This window comes from Aquarana catesbeiana, linkage group LG13, assembly GCF_042186555.1.
Source record: "Aquarana catesbeiana isolate 2022-GZ linkage group LG13, ASM4218655v1, whole genome shotgun sequence".
In the NCBI taxonomy this organism is placed as follows: domain Eukaryota; kingdom Metazoa; phylum Chordata; class Amphibia; order Anura; family Ranidae; genus Aquarana; species Aquarana catesbeiana.
In genome coordinates, this window is record NC_133336.1 from 188,462,861 (window position 1) to 188,483,473 (window position 20,613).

The following is a 20,613-nucleotide window of genomic DNA, read 5'->3' on the forward strand; positions in this document are numbered from 1 at the left end:
GGATTGTAAAAGACCTCAGACACCTTTGAGTGGCTTAAAGAGAGTAGTAACACAGTCTGTTGTGTACGCCACGGCGAACAGAGGGTGTAGCCTCATTGCGTTAACCGTGGGAGGGGCTTAAATGAACCCACCCTACCTGCAACACCCCGTACTATCCACTGCACCCAAACCTTTTACTGACAGTTCAAATTAGCCCATCCTACCTATAGCAACCCACACTATCAACACCACACCAAAGTGGTCCATTCACTCCAAATCAGTCCATCATATTTAAGGCACCCCAAAGTGGACCACCCCAAAGAACCCCACACCAGCAGGGTGCACAGGGGGAGGCAGCAAGGTGGACGGGGGGGGGGGGCGCAGAGTAGTCAGAGGGACAGTGGGATGGACAAGGGGACCATGGGATGGGCAGGGGGACTGTTAGATGGGCAGAGGGACAGTGGGATAAACAGGGGGACAGTGGGATGGACAAGGGGGACTGTGGGATGGACAGGAGGACAGACAGACAGGGGGACCGTGGGATGGATAGGATGACAGACAGGGGGACCGTGGGATGGACAGGGAGACAGACAGGGGGACCGTGGGATGGACAGGGGGGCCGTGGGATGGACAGGGGGACCTTGGGATGGACAGGGGGACAGACAGGGGGACTGTGGGATGGACAGGGGGGCCGTGGGATGGACAGGGGAACCGTGGGATGGACAGGGGGACCGTGGGATGGACAGAGGGATGGACCGTGGGATGGACAGGGGGACCGTGGGATGGACAGAGGGATGGACAGGGGGGCCGTGGGATGGACAGGGGGACAGACAGGGGGACCGTGGGATGGACAGGGGGGCCGTGGGATGGACAGGGGGACAGACAGGGGGACCGTGGGACGGACAGGGGGCCGTGGGATGGACAGGGGGACAGACAGGGGGACCGTGGGATGGACAGAGGGATGGACCGTGGGATGGACAGGGGGACCGTGAGATGGACAGAGGGATGGACAGGGGGGCCGTGGGATGGACAGGGGGGCCGTGGGATGGACAGGGGGACAGACAGGGGGACAGACAGGGGGACAGACAGGGGGACCGTGGGATGGACAGGGGGACAGACAGGGGGACCGTGGGATGGACAGGGGGGCTGTGGGATGGACAGGGGGACAGACAGGGGGACCGTGGGACGGACAGGGCCATGGGATGGACAGGGGGACAGACAGGGGGACCGTGGGATGGACAGGGGGACTGTGGGATGGACAGGGGGACAGACAGGGGGACTGTGGGATGGACAGGGGGACTGTGGGATGGACAGGGGGACCGTGGGATGGACAGGGGGACTGTGGGATGGACAGGGGGACAGACAGGGGGCTGTAGGATGGACAGGGGACAGACAGGGGTCTGTGGGATGGACAGGTGGACCTTGGGATGGACAGGGGGACCGTGGGATGGACAGGGGGACAGACAGGGGGACCGTGGGATGGACAGGGGGGCCGTGGGATGGACAGGGGGACAGACAGGGGGACCGTGGGACGGACAGGGGGGCCGTGGGATGGACAGGGGGACAGACAGGGGGACCGTGGGATGGACAGAGGGATGGACCGTGGGATGGACAGGGGGGCCGTGGGATGGACAGGGGGGGCCGTGGGATGGACAGGGGGGCCGTGGGATGGACAGTGGGGACAGACAGGGGGACCGTGGGATGGACAGGGGGACAGACAGGGGGACCGTGGGATGGACAGGGGGGCCGTGGGATGGACAGGGGGACAGACAGGGGGACCGTGGGACGGACAGGGGGGCCGTGGGACGGACAGGGGGACAGACAGGGGGACCGTGGGATGGACAGAGGGATGGACCGTGGGATGGACAGGGGGGCCGTGGGATGGACAGGGGGGCCGTGGGATGGACAGTGGGGACAGACAGGGGGACCGTGGGATGGACAGGGGGATGGACAGGGGGACAGACAGGGGGACCGTGGGATGGACAGGGGGGCCGTGGGATGGACAGGGGGACAGACAGGGGGACCGTGGGATGGACAGGGGGTATCCTTAGATGCAGACAAGCAAAGAAAGTGTTTCCACCACTCAGGCTGACACTGACCCAGGTGTAAGTGGAAGTTTCAGAGCAGAAGAGTTCCAGGTGCTGGCTGAATGCTAGACAAGGCAGGCTTGAATGGAGGAGAAGATTTGGATGCCGCACACCGGATGTAGTCAAAAAACTTCACTTTATTGAAAAAATGGGATCATCAAAATAACAAGACTGTCATGCAGAAAGTACAGGTAAGCTGACGCGTTTCGCACTCAGGACTGAGTGCTTACTCATAGCTATGAGTAAGCACTCAGTCCTGAGTGCGAAACGCGTCAGCTTACCTGTACTTTCTGCATGACAGTCTTGTTATTTTGATGATCCCATTTTTTCAATAAAGTGAAGTTTTTTGACTACATCCGGTGTGCGGCATCCAAATCTTCTCCTCCATTCAAGCCTGCCTTGTCTAGCATTCAGCCAGCACCTGGAACTCTTCTGCTCTGAAACTTCCACTTACACCTGGGTCAGTGTCAGCCTGAGTGGTGGAAACACTTTCTTTGCTTGTCTGCATCTAAGGATACCCCCTGTCCATCCCACGGTCCCCCTGTCTGTCCCCCTGTCCATCCCACGGCCCCCCTGTCCATCCCATTCAAGCCTGGATGGACAGGGGGGCCGTGGGATGGACAGGGGGACAGACAGGGGGACCGTGGGACGGACAGGGCCGTGGGATGGACAGGGGGACCGTGGGATGGACAGGGGGACAGACAAGGAGACCGTGGGACGGACAGGGGGACCGTGGGATGGACAGGGGGACAGACAGGGGGATCGTGGGATGGACAGGGGGACAGAGGGATTGGACAGGGGGATGGACAGTGGTGCTCAGTGATGGACTGTCTGTAGTCTGCAGCCAGATACAGATGTGACAAGAAACATGTCACCTCCACTTCCAACATGTTGTTTCTAATGTGTATTGAATGTTTGTTACATTAAAGTTCATTAAAAAAAAGGTGGAGTGGAGGACACATCATGTTTCCTGTCGACAGTGGAGCTCCACTCTGCAGCTATTCATTGTTTGTTACAATAAAGTTCAATAACAATAAAAAAAACTGTGGAGTGGAGGTCACATGCTTCCTGTCAAACGTGGAGCTCCACTCTGCAGTCAGACCTCCTTGTTCGCAGCTTACAGTTCCAGATCCCGGAAGTGGAGGTGACAGGGAGAAGAGAGAGAAGCAACCATGAATGTGGTGCTGGCAGTGAAGCAGTATGTGTCTAAGATGATAGAGGACAGCGGGCCTGGGATGAAGGTGCTGCTCATGGACAAGGAGACGGTGAGAGGAGAGGGGAGACCATTGGGGTGTGGGGGATAATACTGGGGACCTATGGTGGGCAGGGGGGTACTGAGGGACCTGTGTGTGGAGGAGGAGTTATATTGGAGGACCAGTGTGGTGTGGTGTTTGACAGGGGTCCTATTATAGTATTGCTAATACTGGGGGAGCATTATGGTGGGCATGTCACTGGGGGACCACTGTGGTTTGGGATATGATGGGGGGCATTAAGGTGGGGGTGTCACTGGGGCACAACTGTGGTTTGGGGTATGATGGGGGGGGGGGATTATGGTGGGGGTGATACTAGGAGGCCATTGCGATGAGGCATGACAGGGGGTCCATTGTGATAAGCGGTAGGTCTGGGACCCCATTATGGTGTATGCGATCAGAAGGGGGAAGAGGAATACTAGGGCACTGCCCTTGCTAATTATGGTGTAGGGTATGATAGAGGGGGTATTATCTTGGTGATGGGGGGGTGTTGGGGTATACCATTGGCCACATTATGGTAGGGGGTGCTTCTAGGAGACCATTGTGATGAGGGGTATGACAGGGGGTCCATTGTGATGAGGGGGCCCATTATGGTGTGTGTGGGATCTGGGGGCGGGGGGTATACTACTAGGGAACCATTGTCCAGTGTGGTGTGGGGTATGACAGGGGGTCATTTATGATAGTGGTAATACTAAGGGGCTCATAGTGTGATTGGGGGACCACTGTGGGTTGAGGGTGAAACTAAGGGACCACTGTGGTGTGGGGTATGACAGGGGGGCATTATGGTGGGGTTGCTACGAGGAGACAATTGTGATGGGGGGGACATCTGGAGACCCATTATGGTATGTGATTTTTTTTTTTGGGGGGGGGGAATCTAGGTGACCACCATTGTTAATTGTGGTCTGGAGTATCATGGGGGGTATTATCTTGGTGATGGGGGGGTTATACTGTGGAAATCAACGTGGTGGGGTATAACAGGGACCACATTATGGTGGGAGTTATACCAGGGGACCAATGTGGTGGGGTATGACGGGGAGTAATTTATGGTGGTGGGGGGTGTTATTGGAGTATCATAGTAATGAAGGTTACATCTATGGGCCCCACTATGGTGTGTGGGGGATTTTGGGGGTAATACTAGGGAACCCTTGTCCTTTGTGGTGTGGAGTAGAGATGGGCTTGGGTGTGTTCAAAATCCCACATGCCCGATCCCGCCAGGAAGCCGACACTGCACAGCGCTGATCACAGGCACCGAGACGTTTCCTGGTCCGCAGTTGCACAGATGGGGAAATGTCTCACTGCCTGTGATTAGCGCTGTGCAGCATCGGGCAGGTAGGATTTCGAACTTGCCCGAAGCCCATCTCTGGTGTGGAAGGAATATGGTAGTGGTAATACCAGAAGATCATAATGGAGGGGGCTGTGATGGGAGATTATTATGGTGTGGGATGTGAATGGGGGACCATTCCTTGGCGGGAGGGTTCAATTCTGGGGGACCACTGTGTTGGCATAAGATGGACACCTTGGTAATATTAAGGGACCATTATGGAAGAGGGGGGGTGGTGTTACCATAATGGTGAGGGGGTAATACTGGTTGACCAATGTGGTTTGCTCTGGGGGTATGACTGGGTGCTCATTATCATGGTCGGGGAGGAGTAATAGTAGGGGACCACTATGGTGGGGTATGAGAGGGGCCATATTATTGTTGGGGTAATACTAGGAGACCATTGTGGTGTGGGGTAGAACACAGGGCCTACTATGGTGGTGAGGTGGTGCTAGGAGGCCATTGTGGTGGGATGAATGACTGGGGACCCATTATGGTGTGTGTGTGATGGAAGAGGGGTAATACTAGGGGACCATCATTTGTTAATTGTGGTGTGGGGTATGACGGGGGGGGGGGGCATAATAGTAGTGGTAATACTAGGAGGCCATTATGGTGGGGGGGGGGGGGGTGATTGGAGGACCATAATGGTGATGGGGAAATACTGGTGTACCAATGTGTGGTATGACTGGGTGCCCATTAATGAGGTGGTGGTGATGGGGGGGAATACTGGGGGACCACTGTGGTGGGGTATGACAGGGACTCTATTATGGCAGTGGTACATTTTAGAAGACCATTATGGTGGGGGATTTATTGGGGGACCATAATGGTTGGGGGCAATACTGGGGGGACCAAAGTGGTGTGATATGGGGTAATGACTGGGTGCCCATTGCCATGGTGGTGGGGGGGAATACTGGGGGACCACTGTGGTGGAATATAACAGGGGCCACATCATGGTGAGGGATAATCCTAGGAGACCATTGTCATGTTAGGGGTGACAAGGAGGTCCATTGTGGTAATTCTGGGGTGAAAGGTCTCAAAATTTCGAAACCTTGTAAATCTGTTGTAGGTTTTTGGTTAGATTCTAGTTCCCCCATTGGAACGTTTTTACCAAACATATCAAAATGACTGAAATATTTCTATCCAAGGCTCCAGCGCCAGCTGTCTACCACTTTATAGGTCCATAAGCTCACTGCCCCCCGTGCTGCTGTGCAGAGGGTTACAGGAAGATGATATGAAGACAGATTTAGGCACTTACCTTAGCTGTATAATACTTTTGAGAGACTCAGTTCATGAATATAAATGGTGTATTTTGTGTATATATATATATAATATATATATATATATATATATATATATATATATATATATATATATATATATATATATATATATATATATATATATATATAGATGTCTGTTGTCCTGTTTATATGGATGAAGTTTTTCTTCCAATCATTGACATCGGTTGTTCTATCTCCTCCCCCGCACAGACCAGCTTTGTCAGCATGGTGTACACACAGTCGGAGATTCTGCAGAAAGAAGTCTATCTGTTTGAGCGGATCGATACCACCCACCGGGAGAGCATGAAGCACCTGAAAGCCCTCTGCTTCCTGAGACCCACCAAGGTAGAGTACACTGAGAAAGCCTCATCGGGAGGGTTGTCACCTGTGCTGCCCAGAGAAACCAATCAGATTCCATCTTTTTATTGTGTACGGTGCAGGTGGCTCAGTGAAAGTGGAGATTTTAAAGCTGAATTCAACTTTTATTAAAAAAGACATTCGTTCCTCTTGCTCTGCTTGAATAATGGATATACTAAAGTCATTTAGAATCAAGTTACCACAACACTGACTTTTTTGCTTCAAAGTGGATTTAAAGGGTTAGTTCAACTTCACCAAAAACCTGCCTGAGGGGCGTCTCTAGCGAAAAACAAACTGTGAAAGCTCTGACTAAGGTTGAATGAAGCCCTTTCTATAGCTGTAGGTAATTTAGGTACCTCCTGAAGCTTGACTGGAATACTACCAGAACATTGCTATAGATGTTGCTAAGTGAGACCTAGTCATCACTGATCACCTCCATGTCAGAAGTGAGCTCTCAGATTCTGAGCTCAGGGTTACTACATCGGGGAAGAGAGAGAACCTGTGAGGGGGTTTGAATCAGAGGAAGAGCTCACTCCTGTGATGGTGGAGGTGAACAGTAACAGCTAGGTCTCACTTGGCAACGTCCTGGGGTATTCCAGTCGGGGGTTCAAGAGGTACATAAATGGCCTTCACCTATAGCAAGGGCTTTATTCATCTTTTATTTCAAAGAGTCCCAAGTGGGTATGTACCTAAGAACAGGGTGACACTGTAGGTACTGCTAAAATGGTGTGCCAACGTCCCTATAATATATACTGTAAGTGGAGTATAGGAGCTAGTAAGTCGGACTTTGGAGGCACACGAGTAGTTAGACTATAAAGGATAAAAATTATTTTATTTTATTAAATTTAAATTACAAAGTTGAAGATAAATACTATGACTATTACATTGTCCATATGAGAGTATTGTATATTTGATATATCCTACCCTACTTATTATACATTATTATTATTATTATTATTATTATTATTATTATTATTATTCAGGATTTATATAGCGCCAACAGTTTACGCAGCGCTTTACAATATAAAAGGGAGACAATACAGTTATAATATAATACAATACAATACAATAGGATTAAGAGGGCCCTGCTCAGAAGAGCTTACAATCTAATAGGGTGGGGCAGGTGGTACAAAAGGTTGTAACTGTGGGGAATGAGCTGGTGGAAGTGGTAGGAGATTAGTTGGAGACGTGATAGGCTTTCCTGAAGAGATGAGTTTTCAGGGATTGCCTGAAGGTAGCAAGAGTAGGGGCTAGCCGGATAGATGAAGGTAGCGAGTTCCAGAGGATGGGAGAGGCTCTGGAGAAATCCTGGAGACGAGCATGGGAGGAGGAGATGAGAGAGCTTGAAAGCAGGAGGTCTTGAGAAGAGCGGAGAGGACGATTTGGGTGATATTTGGAGACAAGATTAGTGATGTAGCTTGGGGCAGAGTTGTGAATGGCTTTGTATGTTGTGGTTAGAATTTTGAATTTAATTCGCTGGGTGATTGGGAGCCAGTGTAGGGATTGAAGTAGAGGGTTGGCAGACACTGAGCGGTTGGTAAGGTGGATAAGTCTGGCAGCAGCATTCATGATAGACTGAAGAGGGGATAGCCTATGGAGCGGTAGGCCAATGAGAAGGGAGTTGCAATAGTCAAGGCGAGAGATAACAAGGGAGTGAATGAGGAGCTTGGTGGTTTCATTTGTTAAAAAAGGGCGAATTTTAGAGATGTTACGGAGGTGAATTCTACAAACTTTTGACAATGATTGGATTTGAGGCTGAAATGACAAGTCGGAGTCTAGGATTACACCTAGTACCCTGGCGTGAGGGGAGGGACTGATGGTTGCATTGTTGATTTTGATGGAAAAGTCATGGAGGGGGGCACGGGCGGGGGGGAATATTAATAGCTCAGTTTTAGAGAGATTTAGTTTAAGGAAGTGGTGCGACATCCATGCTGATATGTCAGTTAGTAAGTTAGTAATGCGAGAGGAGACTGAAGGAGTGAGGTGAGGAGTAGACAGATGCAATTATGCACGTTAAACCGTTAATTTTACATAGCAGGAAGACAAATTTTCCCTCCCTGTCCACCCTCTGTTCCATGCACTCAAAGGAGACACCCGAGGAGATCACTATACTGACTCCTCTTGAATGTGAAGTGTGCATGGAGTGGAACTGAGTCGGGTATCTTCTTGAGCGCAGCAGGTGGACAGAGTTGGAACACAAGTGTGTTTCCTGTAAACAGATTATCTGAGGTTTCATTATATCAAAATATCTAAACATTGCCCTTCTCTTGTCGCTATCCCCCAGCCCTCTCACATTCCATGTCATCAAGAGTAGGTCTTTCCTTTTCCCAATTTCTTTACTCATATAGGGGATCATACCAATTCAAATAACTATATAGCAAGAGACAACAACGTGAGCAGGGAATAGGAATACAATTGTCCCTCAGAATTTTACCTGCCCCTTGGGTCCCCTCAGTAAGTAATACATAACAGTCAGCATTCCTCCTAATCCCCTTACCATCCTTGGTGGAGCGTAGGAGGGATTTGTATATGGTTTTATGTTTGTGATGTTTTTCATTGATTATTTGAGTTGTGACTTTACCACCCACCCCTCCCCATCCTCCCCCGCCCCCCACCCCGCTCCACCCCCCCTCCCCGCTCTTTCCCTCCTGTCTCCCCCACCCCCTCACCCACCCACCTCCTTCCTTCCCTCCCCGCCCAGCTGGGCCTACCCTAGGGGCTATGTTCCGAACCTCCCACTTGCTCTCATTCCCCATACTACACTGGCATACCTTGCCAGTGCCACACATTTACGATACCCCTTTGACCCAGGGGTCCCTATCCCACCCCCTCCCCCCCTCCCTGACCATGTTAGTGTTATTCAAGTGTTCTAAATAATTATACTTGTAAAAAAAATCGTTTATCGTGGCAGCTCAAAGTATTCTAAAAAGTGAATATCCAACTAGTGCTAAATTATAATCCTATTCCTTCAACCTTATTAGTGCTGTTCATGTGTTTTTAATTTTTTGTGTTCGGATAAAAGATAATCTGTCATGTCAATCCAGTGAATTAAGTAAGTGTATACTAACCTTTACTACTTTATGGTCTATCCCTATACTTCTTTCTCAACTTCTACCTGCAACACATCGCCTACTTAATTCTTTAGTGTATTACTCATTGTATCAACCTACCCTCTTCTCTCCCCCCTCCCTAATACCACATAAGGACGGAAAGGGAAAAAAAAAAAAAAAAAAAGTCCGCAATCTAATCAGTCTCTAATCTCTCCTCTCCTTCATTCCGTGTTGTCCTCTCTACATTCTCCAGCCAGTCTTCCACTTTGCGGGGAGAATCAAAGAAGAATGTCCCATTCCTGGTGGTTATTCTCATGCGGGCGGGGTACAGTAGTGCATAATCCATCTTTTTTTGCTGAAGCACACGTTTAATTGGCATGTATGCCGCCCTGAGCTTTTGCAGGTCTGGGGAGATGTCTTGATATAGTGAAATTCGCGCTCCCCCTATACAGGATTTCTCTCATTTCTCTCGCTTTCCGAAGCAAAGACACCTTATCTCTAAAGTTGAACATTTTCATAATTATAGGTCTTGGGTACTCCTTGCCCTGCCGAGATTTGGAGGGGATTCGATGGGCGCGTTCGATGCCAAAAAAAGGAGAAAAAGATGAAGCCCCAAATATCTCCTTGATCCATCCCTCCAAAAATTCAATAGGGTCAGGTCCCTCGCTCCGTTCCGGCATGCCTATTACTCTTATGTTGTTTCTTCGATTTCTATTTTCTAGTTCATCTATTTTGGCGGATTGATTTTCTATGCGTTTCTTCATGTCAGTCATATCTTGTCTGAGCGGGGATAGTATATCTTCCACCAAGCTTAATCTTTCCTCTAGGGCTGTTGTTCTTCCCTCCGTTTCTTTCAATCTACTACCCAGCGCTATCAGTTCTTCTCTTATGCTTTTTAGCTGAGCACCCAAACCAAAAATTGATTCCTTACATGCAGTAATCGCATACATGAGGTCCCTCATTGTTGGCTCTTCCGCTCCTCCACTTTGGCCACTCTCCATCCCGGGCTCAGTTGTATTGGGTAGCCTTTTAGGATCTGTGTCACCGCTTATAGGGGGAAGTTTTCCTATTCCGTGACTTATTGAGGGCACTGCAAGTGGGCTTGCTGCGGCCAATATTGGCCCGCTGCTTTGGCTGTGACTTTTCCTACTCGCCTGGGTACTCGCTTGGGTTAGCTGTTGGGATTTTACTGGTGATAGGGATGTCCTGGAAAAACGCTCTAATTTTGTTGCTGCCGCTACTGCAGCTGCTGCTGCGACTTTCGCTTGGTTTGTCTGGTTTCTAGCCGAGCGTGTAACCTGACCTCCTGCTTGGTGCGGCTGATTTTGTAACTGGTGCTGGTTTAATTTTTCCTCTGCTGCCCGCTTCCCAGCCATGTTATTATGCCATGAGGGGGGAGGAGAAGAAAAAAAAAAAAAAAAAAAAAAAAAAAAAAAAAAAGGGAGGAGGGGGGGGGGGTAGGAAAGGAGAAAAAAAAAGAAAAAAAAGGAGAAAAAAAAAAAAAAAAAAAAAAAAAAAAAAAAATTTCCTTTCCTTTTAGCAAATTGCGATATAAAATTGTTACAGTCCCGGACTACTAGTTTTGCATAGAAAAAAAAAGAAAAAAGAGGTATCCCAAAGATAGTCCTCCATATAACTCTGCCAGCGTCAGATCAGTGATTCTTGGGACAATAAACAAGTACTTGTGCAACGCCGTTTCACTTGCAGCTGATGTTTATGATAAGCAGCTTACATCACACAATTCCACTGGTTCTTTTATTGTTTTAAGAAACAAAAAGGTGAAACCTCGTACGCCAGTACCCCCGTCCGTCTCCCACTTCGGACTGGGGTTGCTAATTTCCTCTATGTAAGATATTACTTCAATAGGGTAAATAGGCTCAAAAAGTAATAAGGCAGCATGTTTCTAGTTAACCCAGGTTTCACATTACAAACTCAATTAGGTTTCTTCAGGAACCAATCAATCAAAGGCCAACTCACAGGCCAGCTCTTTAACCAGGAACCAGGAAAAAAAAAGTCATATTATATAAAAAGAAAAGTAGGAAAGTTTTCACCTATGTCTGGGGTCTTCTTAGCAGCTCTCCGGATTCCCAGCGTTGCGATGTTAATTCTGATAGCTTACTTTGTTCATTGCCCCGCTGCTGCTACTGTGTTCGACCAGATTTGGTTGCTGCTGATAACCCAAGGGGGGGGCCTCTCACGCCACCCCTATAGCTCCATCTTCCTGGCTCTCCACCGCCACACTCACTGACGCCGCCACTGCTGGTGCTGCTATAGCCGCCACCGGAGCGTCCCTTTACCCGGCCACCGGCACGCCACAGGGGTCTCTCACACCCCGCCTCAGCTCCGTCCACCGCGTCTGCGCCAGGGAGCGATCTGCTCAGTAGTGCTGTAGTGCTGTAGTTGGCCGGACACCGCTGCTTACACTGCCGCTTGTACTGCTGCACACACCGATAGTCTCCTCAGCCCGTGGCTTAGCTGGTCAGAGCGGAGGGAGAGGAGATCTCGCACACCCTCTCACTCCCACATCCGGTCACGCCCCGACAAAAACTCCCTTGTGATTATTGACTGGAACTGTCAGGTACCAGCTATGGGGAGTAGACAGATAGATTTGGGTGTCATCAGCGTATAAGTGGTATTGGAAGCCGTGGGCAGTTATTAGGTGACCAAGGGAGGTGGTGTAGATAGAGAAGAGAAGGGGTCCAAGAACCGAGCCTTGGGGGACCCCCACAGAAAGGGGCAATGGAGAGGAGGAGACAGAGTTGTAGGTGACACTGAAGGAGCGCTGTGATAAATAGCCAGAGAACCAGGATAGAGCAGAATCTCGGAGGCCAAGGGAATGTAGTTTATTGAGAAGGAGCGGGTGGTCAACAGTATCAAAGGCCGCAGAGAGGTCAAGTAGTAGGAGTATGGAGTACTGGCTGTTGGTTTTAGCAGTTAGTAAATCGTTAGTGAGTTTTAGTAAGGTAGTTTCCGTGGAGTGCTGCGAGCGAAAGCCAGACTGTAAGGGGTCAAGAAGGTTATTTTCATTGAGGTAGGAGCTAAGACGGTTGTAGACTAAGCGTTCTAGAAGTTTAGAGGTGAATGGGAGTAATGAGATGGGTCTTAAGTTGTTCAGGTCGGTAGGGTCCAGTGAGGGCTTTTTAAGAATGGGAGTGATCTGTGCATGTTTTAGAGGGGAGGGGAAAATGCCACTAGAAAGGGAGAGATTGAAGATGTGGGTGAGGGAGCATAGGATGGAAGAAGAGGGTGACCGTAGTAGTTGTGAGGGAACAGGATCCAAGGGACAATTGGTTAGGTGGGCATTCGAGAAAATTTTTGTAACCTCTTCCGTAGTAGCCAATTCAAAAGAGGAGAGGGTTGAATGTGCTGCTGGGCAAGGTATGATGGGTGGGGAAGATGTACGCACAGTGGAGATGTCCTCACGAATTGCATTGATCTTGTCTTTGAAGTGATTGGCAATCTCTTGGGCAGTGAGTGAGTTAGTGGGTAGAGGGGGTGGTGGACGAAGCAGAGAGTTAAAGGTTGAGAAGAGCCGACGGGGACTGGATGACAAGGAATTAATAAGAGAGACAAAGTAGGCTTGTTTGGCAGCATGGAGGCATGAATTGTATTTTAGAAGGGCAGATTTATATAGGGTGAAATCTTGCAGGCATTTGGTTTTACGCCACAGTCGTTCAAGAGCACGGCAATGTCTCTTGAGATTTCTAGTGTTATCAGTTTGCCAGGGTTGTAACGGTCGGGGCCTAATTCTGCGTGTGGTTAGGGGAGCAAGTGCATCTAGTGATGATGAGAGTGAACTGTTGTAGACAGAAGTGGCCAGGTCAGGACAGGACAGGGGAGAGATTATGTCATATAGGTTGTCAGTAGCAGAATAGAGAAGAGAAGGGTTAAAGTGGCGAAGGTTTCTACAAGTAATTGTTTGCTGCTTGGAGGGATGGGTGGTTGGAGGCAAGGATACAGTGAAAGTAATGAGGTTGTGATCAGATAGAGGAAAGGGGGTGTTGGTGAGGTTGCCAGGGTTGCAGAGATGGGAGAATACAAGGTCAAGGGTATTACCATTGGAGTGAGTGGAAGTATGTGTCCATTGGGTTAGGTCAAAAGATGAGGTTAAGTTGAGAAGTTTAGCTGTAGTTGGGCTGTTGACATTGACAGGAATGTTAAAGTCACCAAGAATAATGGTGGGTATTTCAGAGGAGAGAAAGTAGGGTAGCCAGGCAGCAAAGTCATCAATGAAGCGCGATACCGGTCCTGGAGGCCTATAAATTGCTGCAATCCTCAGAGAAATGGGAGAAAACAGACGAATACAGTGCATCTCGAAAGAAGAGAGGGATAGAGAGGGAGGGACAGTAAGGACTTGGAAGGTGCTTTGTGGGGACAGAAGGAAGCCAACTCCACCTCCTTTCTGTCTGTTGGGTCTGGAGGAGTGAGTCCAATGGAGACCACCATGGGAGAGGGCAGCAGGAGAAGCTGAGTCAAAATTTTGCAGCCAGGTTTCTGTTATGGCCAGTATGTTCAAGCCATGAGAGATGAAGAGGTCATGTACAGATGTTAGCTTGTTACAGATGGAGCGGGCGTTCCACAGGGCACATGAGATTGGTGGGGTGCTTTGAGGAAGTAGGGGGATAGAAATTAAACTGAGTGGATTGCGGTGGTTGCCAGAGGGGGAGGGGTATTGGATATGTGGCTTGCATTTGGAAAATGGCGGACCAGGATTAGGAGAAATATCACCTGAGACTAGAAGAAGGAGGAGGGTGAGGAAGGCAAGGTGGGAGTGGGATGTGCATGAGCGCACGTGTCTAGTGGCCCTGGAGTTTATGTCAGCATGTGGGTGCAGCAAATGCAGGAGATGATGGGTGCCATAGTAGGGAGAGGGTAGGAGTGAGGGTGATATGTGCATGCTGCAGGGAAGAGAGGAGGGGTAGAGTAAAGATAATTTGAGGATAGAAGACACCAATGTGAGAAGGAAGAGAATAAGGAGCATGTTAGTGGCTAGAGAGTGGGAAACTAACCTAATATAAAATAAATTTCAAAGTTGGTTTGCTTGTCGTCTTGCAGAGTGGAGCAGAGTTCCGGTTGTTCATGCAGCTTTAGTTATCCTGCTTTCGTTAAACTGCGTCGATGAAACTGCGCATCACTCGTGACAGAGCCACTCAGGAAAGAGCCATGATGTCTGCGCCACCCCATAAGCTGCCATAAATTTATAGACAGCCTAAGCTGGGATGCATTTCTCAGTTGGTCATTATTGGGTCTGATGTGAGACACCTGAATATGGGGAGGAGATGGCCAGGGCCAGGCCAGACACAGGCTAGGGTCGTAAAGCTAATTACCTCTCTTGATCACTCAAGCCACATGGAGTTGAGAATCAATCACCAGTAATATTGCTATTGCAGTGTGTTTGTTAAAGAGCTAGCAGTAAATATGGAAGTTTAAAGATATGGCAGCAGGAGACAATTACCAAAAATATTAATAGCAGACTCAGCAAAGCCAGTTCAGTGGGGATGTACAGTTGGATAGGAGATAGGAGACAATTACCTGTAAAAGAGCAGAGAAGACATGATCAGAATTGATAACTGCGTCGATGAAACTGCGCATCACTCGCATTATACATGTAATCCAACATTCAAACAATGAGAAATAGAGAACTTCCCAAATTAAAGTTGCATTTTTATGAATGTAGGAAGGAGAGTTGTGGGTTAGATTGCAGATCCAGGTAGGTTTTCTCTTATTCGCTCGACATGTTGCGCGTCTAAGTAACGCTTCTTCAGGAGCTAAGAATAGTTCTGCTGAATACATGTAAAATATATAACAATAAGTACATATACAATGTGAACAAAAACATATTTTAGAATATGATACTATACATTTAATAGGAGATAAAATATGTTCCGACCAACTATAATGATCACATGGGAAAATCCCCCATAAAGGAGAGTGGTCACCCGGGGGGGCCGACGGTGCAGCCTAGTAGCTATAATAGCTTCCCCAGTTACTAGGCTGCACCGTCGGCCCCCGGGTGACCACTTTCCTTTATGGGGGATTTTCCCATGTGATCATTATAGTTGGTCCTATTAAATGTATGGTATCATATTCTAAAATATGTTTTTGTCTACATTGTATATGTACTTATTGTTATATATTTTACATGTATTCAGCAGAACTATTCTTAGCTCCTGAAGAAGCGTTACTTAGACGCGCAACATGTCGAGCGAATAAGAGAAAACCTACCTGGATCTGCAATCTAACCCACAACTCTCCTTCCTACATTCATAAAAATGCAACTTTAATTTGGGAAGTTCTCTATTTCTCATTGTTTGAATGTTGGATTACATGTATAATAAGTAGGGTAGGATATATCAAATATACAATACTCTCATATGGACAATGTAATAGTCATAGTATTTATTCATCTTTTAGTCAGAGCTGCACAGTTTGTTTTAACCACTTCAGCCCCAGAAGGATTTATCCACTTCATGAACAGGCCATTTTTTTTTTTTTTTTGCGATACGGCACTGCGTTACCTCAAACTGACAAATGTGCGGTTATGCAACGCTGTACACAAATTGTCCTTTTTTTTCCCACAAATAGAGCTTTCTTTTGGTGGTATTTGATCACCTGTGTGGTTTTTATTTTTTTCGCTGTAAACAGAAAATATAACGACAATTTAGAAAAAAAAAAAACTATTTTTTTTACTTTCTGCTATAAAAAATACCCCAAAAATTAAAAAAAAAATCAAATTTCTTCATAAATTTAGAATTTAGGCCAATATGTATTCTGTTACATGTTTTTGGTTTAAAAAAAAAACCCCAATAAGCGTCTACAAAATAGGGGAAAGATTTATGGCATTTTTATTATAATTTTTTTTTTTTTTTTCACTAGTAATGGCGGCGAACAGTGATCTATCCGATGTTGCGTGGATAGATCGGACACCTAACTGATATTTTTTACACTTTTTTCTTTTTGGGAACCGGTGACATTAAGGCTCGATTCACACAGGGGCAACACGACTTCAACGCGACTTTGCAACGCGACTTCAACCCGACTTCAACACGACTTGTGGATCCGACTTTCAATGAACGGGGATCCGACTTGGATCCCCGCCACTGTGTTTGGTATGAATCTTTAGGGGGAACTCCGCGCCAAATTTTAAATAAAAATCCGGCATGGGTTCCCCCCCCAGGGGCATACCAGGCCCTTGGGTCCGGTATGGATCTTGAGGGGAACCCCCCTACGCCGAAAGGACGGCGTGGGGGGTCCCCCCAATCCATACCAGACCCTTATCCGAGCACGCAGCCCGGCCGGACAGGAATGGGGGTGGGGACGAGCGAGCGCCCCCCCCTCCTGAACCATACCAGGCCGCATGCCCTCAACATGGGGGGGGTTGGTGCCTTGGGGGAGGGGGGCGCGCTGCGGCCCCCCCACCCCAAAGCACCTTGTCCCCATGTTGATGAGGACAAGGGCCTCTTCCCGACAACCCTGGCCGTTGGTTGTCGGGGTCTGCGGGCGGGGGGCTTATCGGAATCTGGGAGCCCCCTTTAATAAGGGGGCCCCCAGATCCCGGCCCCCCACCCTATGTGAATGAGTATGGGGTACATGGTACCCCTACCCATTCACCTAAGGGAAAAAAGCGTCAATAAAACAAACAGTACACAGGTTTTTTAAAATAATTTATTAGGCAGCTCCGGGATCTTCTTCCGACTTTGGGGGTCCTCTTCCGACTTCAGGGGTCTCTCCGCCGTCTCCTCCCGGTGTCCGCATCTTCTGCCGGCTCCTCCGCTATCTTCTGCAGCTCAATTGCTAGCGGTGGTCCGGACTTCTGCCTTCTTCTTTTCTTCCAGAGATGTTGACACGACGCTCTCTCCAGCTGGAATGGTCTCTGAACGCTCCGCAACGGACTTATATAGGCGGTGACCCCGCCCCCTTATGAGGTCACTGTCCCAGGGCATGCTGGGGCTGTGCCGTCATAAGGGGGCGTGGTCATCACCCGGTGACCACGCCTCCTAAAACGTCACAGACCCAGCATGCCCAGGGACTGTGACGGCATAAGGGGGCGGGGTCACCGCCTATATAAGTCCCTTGCAGAGCGCACAGAAACCATTCTGGCTGGGGAGAGCGTCGTGTCAACATCTCTGGAAGAGAAGAGGGAAGAAGATGATCCAGAGGTCCGGACCACCGCTGGCAAAAGAGCGCCAGAAGATAGCGGTGGAGCCGGCAGAAGATGCGGACACCGGGAGAAGACGCCGGAGAGACCCCCGGAGTCGGAAGAAGACCCCGGAGCTGCCTAATAAATTATTTTAAATACCTGTGTACTGTGTTTTTTATTGACGCTTTTTTCCCCTAGGTGAATGGGTAGGGGTACCATGTACCCCATACTCATTCACATAGGGTGGGGGGCCGGGATCTGGGGGCCCCCTTATTAAAGGGGGCTCCCAGATTCCGATAAGCCCCCCCGCCCGCAGACCCCGACAACCAACGGCCAGGGTTGTCGGGAAGAGGCCCTTGTCCTCATCAACATGGGGACAAGGTGCTTTGGGGTGGGGGGGGCCGCAGCGCGCCCCCCCTCCCCCAAGGCACCAACCCCCCCATGTTGAGGGCATGCGGCCTGGTACGGTTCAGGAGGGGGGGGGCGCTCGCTCGTCCCCACCCCCATTCCTGTCCGGCCGGGCTGCGTGCTCGGATAAGGGTCTGGTATGGATTGGGGGGGACCCCCCACGCCGTTTTTTCGGCGTAGGGGGTTCTCCTCAAGGTCCATACCAGACCCGAGGGCCTGGTATGCCCCTGGAGGGGGAACCCATGCCGGATTTTTATTTAAAATTTGGCGCGGAGTTCCCCTCAAGATCATTTGAGCACAAGTCGCATGCCGAAGTCGGATCATGCGAGACGGCGATCCGACTTCAATGATAGTCAATAGGCTGAAGTCGGATCAAAGTCGGATCAAAGTAGTACAGGGAGTACGCTCTGAAGTCGGAGCGACTTCAGGAGTGTCTATTAAGACGCTAGCGTTAACTCCCATTGAAACTATTTCTGGAGCGACTTGGGGCGACTTGAGGACGTACAAGTCGGATCCCAAGTCGCCCCAGTGTGAACCGAGCCTAATACAGTGATCAGTGCTAAAAATATGCACTGTTATTGTACTAATGACACTGGCAGGGAAGAGGTTAACATCGGGGTGATCGATGTGTTCCCTCATTGTGTGTTCTAACTGTATGGGGGGGATGGGCTGCCTGGGACAACACACAGATCCGTCTTCCCGCATAGCAGAAAGACAGGATTCTCTGTGTCATCCCCTGACAGAACGGAGACCTGCCGTGTTTACTATGGCAGATCCCTGTTCTGTCTCTGCGGGGAATGATCGTGGGCGGACACTGAGGCTGCCGGACCCACTGGCTCCCCCCACTCTCCAATGGGCAAGCACGCACGGCCCACAGAACCTCATGCATGAACAGACATACACTTACGGCAATTCGCGCAGCCGAGCCAACCTGCCGCAGTATAACTGCGGCGGCTGGTTGGCAAGAGGTTAATCTACAGATGCCCTTATCTGCATAGGCAGTTTTTTTTTTTTGTATAGGTGAACTAACCCTTTAAACTCCCTTTTTGGGGGGGGGGGGGGGGGGGGGTGACCGGTAGGGTTTTTATGACAGAGGAGACCCTAGTGGTCTCTTCAGCAAACCTGTGGGTGGTGCCAATAATTGCGAGACACATTTTTGCAAGAGTCAAGGACATCTTTTCCATGTTTCTCACAAGTGGGGCAGCCCATTGAAATGAATAGGCTGCCCTACACGTGATGCATGAAAATATGAGGCACATGCACAAGTGTGAGCCAAGCTTATTCCGCTTTAAAAGTATCTAGATGTTTTGTAGTCTCTCTGTTACTCTTCCCCAAACTTCAGGCTTGGGAGGGCACCCTGTTCACATCTACAGTCATGGTGCTTGCCTTGTAGGGTACTCAGGACTGAACTGCTGTTCATCACTGGCCTGATGGGAGGAGAAGGGGCTCCGGGAGGATAGCTAGAACAGAGCTTCTCTGAATCATTGGCCTAGTTGGTGGGGGGAGGGGAGGGGGGGTGCAGGGGAGTGACTTGAATGTGAAGTACAGCCAAAGCTGGTTTGGCTGTACTTCTCCTGTGGATCACGGGAGTGCAGTTCTTTCTGCACACCTGTGACCCGTTTTAACCAGACAGCGAGCCGAAGCCCTCTGTCAGCTGACGTCACAGAGACGCTCTAGGCTGGGGAAAGATTGCGACCATATTGTCGGGATCCGCCTGGATTGGCACCTGGCTCAGCCTCTCTGGGTTTAGGGCTTAAAGTAAACCTGTACATGTGAACCAGCTTTCAAAACCAATGTTTTTTTTTTTTCTATACAGGAAAACGTTGAGTATTTGATCAAGGAGCTTCGCAGACCCAAGTACAGCGTCTACTTCCTCTGTAAGTAGTCAGATAATGTGTGAAGTAACGTGTTGGTAATGGCTCAGAAACATTCTGGTAGATCGATGAGTTACTATATTGTCAAAAGTATTGTGACGCCTGCCTTTAAACCAGGGGCGGATCCAGAGTCTAGTCTCGGGAGGGGCACTGCCAGAAAATACTTTTTTCTTGGGGCAATTTATCGGGGAAGTGGCTGGTGTTGGCGATTTGATCATCACGGCACCATGGTTGATATGGTGTCAGGATGATTGAAGCACATTATTTCTATTATTACAGTGTTATATAAAATGAAATAGTTCAACTCACCCAAATGCAGAATCAGTGGGAGCCCTGAGTGTGTCACCTGCCACCAGATGCAGATCGTCACGTCACCTGCCACACGTTGCAGAATGTCATCTCTCTGTTTCCCGCGGCTGCCTGCACAGTGAGGGCGGAACTGCACTTCAGGGATGCAGGGCGGGAGCGCTGGGCGGTGAGAGATGACGTCATCTCCCTGCTCCCTCGCCCGCCAGCTCCCTGATTGGCCAGCTGTCCGCTCACCTACTCTCACCCGCCCGCCGAGCCTCACACCCGCTTACCAACCGAGCTGGCTGACATCCCAACCCGCCCGCGAAGCCGCCCGCTCTCTCACCCAGGGAGCCCCCTGCTCTCTCACCCTAAGCCCGCCCGCCCACCCACTTATTCACCTGCAATTGCCCCCCCCCCCTGGATCCGGGATCCGCCCCTGCTTTACACGCACATGAACTTTAATGGCATCCCAGTAAAGTGATTGTAAGGGTTCGTTTTTTTTTTTGTTTTTTTTTTTTTAAATAACAAACATATCATACTTGCCTCCAATGTGCAGCTCGTTTTGCACAGAGTGGCCCC

The 20,613-nt window shown here is 49.5% G+C and overlaps 1 protein-coding gene across 1 annotated transcript in view; it reads left to right on the forward strand.

The window, feature by feature from the left end:
• Positions 1-3,042: 3,042 nt before the first annotated feature.
• VPS45 (vacuolar protein sorting 45 homolog) overlaps positions 3,043-20,613 on the forward strand; it is an 84,925-nt gene continuing 67,354 nt past the window's right edge. Inside the window, exons 1-3 of the mRNA XM_073610353.1 lie at positions 3,043-3,331; positions 6,125-6,259; positions 19,686-19,746. Of these exons, the coding sequence (XP_073466454.1) occupies positions 3,239-3,331; positions 6,125-6,259; positions 19,686-19,746 (289 nt within the window). The 5' untranslated portion in view covers positions 3,043-3,238. The remainder of the gene's footprint in view (positions 3,332-6,124; positions 6,260-19,685; positions 19,747-20,613) is intronic.